Source organism: Hordeum vulgare, chromosome 5H (genome assembly GCF_904849725.1).
Source record: "Hordeum vulgare subsp. vulgare chromosome 5H, MorexV3_pseudomolecules_assembly, whole genome shotgun sequence".
In the NCBI taxonomy this organism is placed as follows: Eukaryota; Viridiplantae; Streptophyta; class Magnoliopsida; order Poales; family Poaceae; genus Hordeum; species Hordeum vulgare.
Genome location: NC_058522.1, coordinates 502,266,459 through 502,269,997, shown reverse-complemented (window position 1 = coordinate 502,269,997; position 3,539 = coordinate 502,266,459). Strand labels below are relative to the sequence as shown.

Genomic DNA, 3,539 nt, shown 5'->3' with positions numbered 1-3,539 from the left:
GATACGAGGGATCCGGATGGGTCAATTTTTTGTTAGCGGTCAATGCTCGGCGGATTATCCGGACGTTTGAGGTGGTTTAAGGGGTCAGACTGTAGATGCTCTAACATTGTAAGCTAAAGTTAGGGATGGCACCCTCCGGGTTTGGGTACGGGTGAAGCCACCCCATACCCTTACCCGTCGCCCCAAACCTTACCCACCACTCATACCCATACCCGTCGACGGATACAATTTTTTCTCATACCCATCACCCGTCAGGATAAATGGTACCCATGGATGAAATTACACATATTTGCAACGCATCAATTTGAGTATTACATAGTCATAAACAACAACTTATAATAATGATGTATAAACAACAACAGATCATGATAACAATACATACTCGTAAACAACAACACATTTTATAGGTGGGCTAGTTGCAAGATTTGTGTACATATAATACATTTAATATGTTGATAAATAATATTCAAGGTTTTTTTTTTAATTATATGCGGATACATGGATACACGGGATGGGTTATACTAAACCATACACATACCCATTATACTCATGGGTTTGAAAAAATCATTTATGGATCTGTGATATATTTTTTAACTCATACGCTTACCTAATAGGGTTTTCATCCACAGGTATACGGGTAATTGGTATTCATTGTCATCCCTACCTGCCTAAAGTCATTGCTTCTCTTATTTCTTTTATTCCAGAATTATATTTAGTAAAAATCAGCAACTGGGGATGGTCACGGGAGCACCATGCTAAATTAATTAATTCTTTCTTTTCCTTCAATTTCAGAATTCATTTTTATAGTAGTTGAGTAAAAACCATCAATGGTCACGGCCGAGGAGCACTCGGATCACAACATGTCGCACTCACGGACGGCACAAAATCTGGCTCATGTCGGATTGGGACTCCTCAATCACATCGCAACCGACTTACGTACTCCTCAGCCCGGCCGGGGTGTATCTGTATATCGTCGAACCGGTTGATCTCTCATCTCTAGCTAGCTAGCTAGGTTGCCATGGAGGCGCAGCTGTCCGCCGGCATGGCCGATCTCGCCGCCCGCCTCACCAAGCGACTCGCAGACGCCAACAGGGACCGCAACCTGGTCTTCTCGCCGCTCTCCATCCACGCCGCCCTGGCGCTCCTGGCCGCCGGCGCCGGTGAGGAGACCCTGAAAGAGATCCTCCGCGTCCTAGGCGCACGGTCCCGCCGCGAGCTAGAGGACTCCGTGGAGCGTCTCTTGGACGGATCTTTAGATCCTGATGGCGGCGGGCCGACCGTGGCGTTCGCGTGCGGCGTGTGGAGCGACCTGACGCGGCCGCTGAAGCCGGCCTTCCGCGACGCTGTCGTCGGCAGGTACAAGGCCGAGGCCAGCTCCGTCGACTTCCGCAACGACCCTGAGCAGGCGACGGCGCAGATCAACGCGTGGGCCGCTGCTTCCACTAGGAACCTCATCGACTCCGCCGTCCCTCGGGGAGCCGTACACCGGAGCACCGACCTCGTGCTGGCCAACGCCATCTACTTCAGGGGCAAGTGGGAGGTGCCTTTCTACAAGAGCTCGACCAAGAACAGGCCCTTCTACCGGCTCGACGGCGCCGCCGTCGACGTCCCCTTCATGACGAACCACAGAAAATACTACCATTACATGGCCGTGCACGACGGGTTCAAGGTGTTCAAGCTACCCTACGAGAGTAGTACAACGTACACCCAGCGCCACTGCATGTGCATCTTCCTCCCGGACGCGCGCGACGGCCTAGCGGGCCTGCTGGACAAGATCACGTCGTCGTCCCCGGGAGGCTTCCTGCGCGAGCACCTGCCGACGCGGAGGGTCAACGTCGACCAGGTACTGGTGCCCAGGTTCGAGCTCTCGTTCAGGAGCAGCGTCACCGCCGTCCTCAAGGAACTTGGGCTCCGGCTACCTTTCAGCAAACGGGCCGACCTCTCCGAGATGCTGGAGGACGGCTCCGGCTTGCCGTTCCTCGTGCAGGACGTCTTCCAGAAGGCTGTCATCGAGGTAAACGAGGAGGGAACCAGAGCTGCCGTTTTGTCCATCTATGACATCACTGCGAAATCCTCTCAATACCCGCCGGAGGAAGTGCTCTTCGTCGCCGACCACCCGTTCGCCTACTTTATAATCGAGGAGGAGTCGCATGCGATCCTCTTCGCCGGACATGTCGTCGACCCCAGCGATGGTACCGGGGTGGCGATTCCATCAGGGGAGCGCAGCACAACAAAAGCTAACATTGACAAGTTCAGTGACAAGGTCGATAGCGAATCTGGCCGCAAGCGGCGGAGGGACGAGCAGCCGCAATCCTCGCACAGCCACAGCTCCAGCAGCAGGCAGCATCGACGGGACGAGAGTAGACGAGTTGCCAGCAGCGAGAGCAGGAGAGAAGAGAGTACATACTATCGAAGTGAGCGACGGGAGAGGACGAACTACCCGCAGAGAGAACACAGTAGATATTATTGATGTGGAGCACGCGATCAACTAGGATGAACTAGTTTCTTCATTTGGCAGTCGCATGCTTACTTATTATGTCAAAATAATTGAATTGAATACTTATGGTATTATCCAATTTTCACTTATGCAATATTAAATGAAAGCTATATTATACGAATGTATTTATATGCGTAGATTATGGACCCTAATCAAGGACCGTCCTTTATGAATGTCCCCCAATGAGCGGTTATTTTCGAGGAGGTACAAACGAGTAAAGCTACATGTTTGAATTATTTATAGGGATTTTATACACACGGATCCAAACTAACACCCTATGCATCTGGATTGGGCTCGGTGCGAAAATTTGGCCTACCACAGGGGCGGATCCTTTCCCTCTGCGGGTTGGGGATAGCGACCAAACGAGCACACCCGCCAGCGGGAATGGGCCGCTATTTAATCTGTTTTTGCTTTTTTCATATTATTTTTGTTTTTAATCCAAATGATAAGTTTTTTTAAGGGAATCCAAATGATAAGTGACACACCTGTCTCACGAAGCAATTTGGACCTAACGTTTTTTACAACTAAGGTTGTCATCAAATAAAAAACAAAAACTTGCCATTTGAAAAGGAAATTCCCATATTGACAACTAAAGTTGCCACCCTTGTTATAAAAACATTCGGAGTTACCATGTGTTCGTGCCATACGTGTGGCACTTTTGCAGTCCCTTATTATGAAGAACTTTCAATTCTTTTTCTTTTTCTTTTTCCCTCTTTCTTTCTTTAATAACAGAAAAAATCATAAAACAATTGAAATCATGAACAATTCCTGAATTCATGAACCTAAATATCGTAACAATTTTACATTTTCTTAACATTTTCAAATTTGACCCAAGCCATTCAAACTTCCTAACATTATTTTTGGAAGTCCACATTTTTTTTAAACTATAGAACATTTTCTAAACTTCATGAATATTTTTTGAGTTAGAGAACATTTTTTTAAATTCGTGAAAAATAATCAAGCCCGTGAACATTTTTCAAACTCAGGAAGAGTTTTTAAAATTCGTGAATGTTCTTTGAATTCACGAGCCTTGTTGAAAATT

General features: G+C 47.7%; 1 protein-coding gene across 1 annotated transcript; it reads left to right on the top strand.

The window, feature by feature from the left end:
* Nucleotides 1-1,042: 1,042 nt before the first annotated feature.
* Nucleotides 1,043-2,470, top strand: LOC123397044 (putative serpin-Z8). Its single transcript, XM_045091752.1, has 2 exons — nucleotides 1,043-1,967; nucleotides 2,097-2,470. The coding sequence occupies exons 1-2, from the start codon at nucleotides 1,043-1,045 to the stop codon at nucleotides 2,468-2,470; spliced, it is 1,299 nt and encodes a 432-aa protein (XP_044947687.1).
* Nucleotides 2,471-3,539: the final 1,069 nt, after the last annotated feature.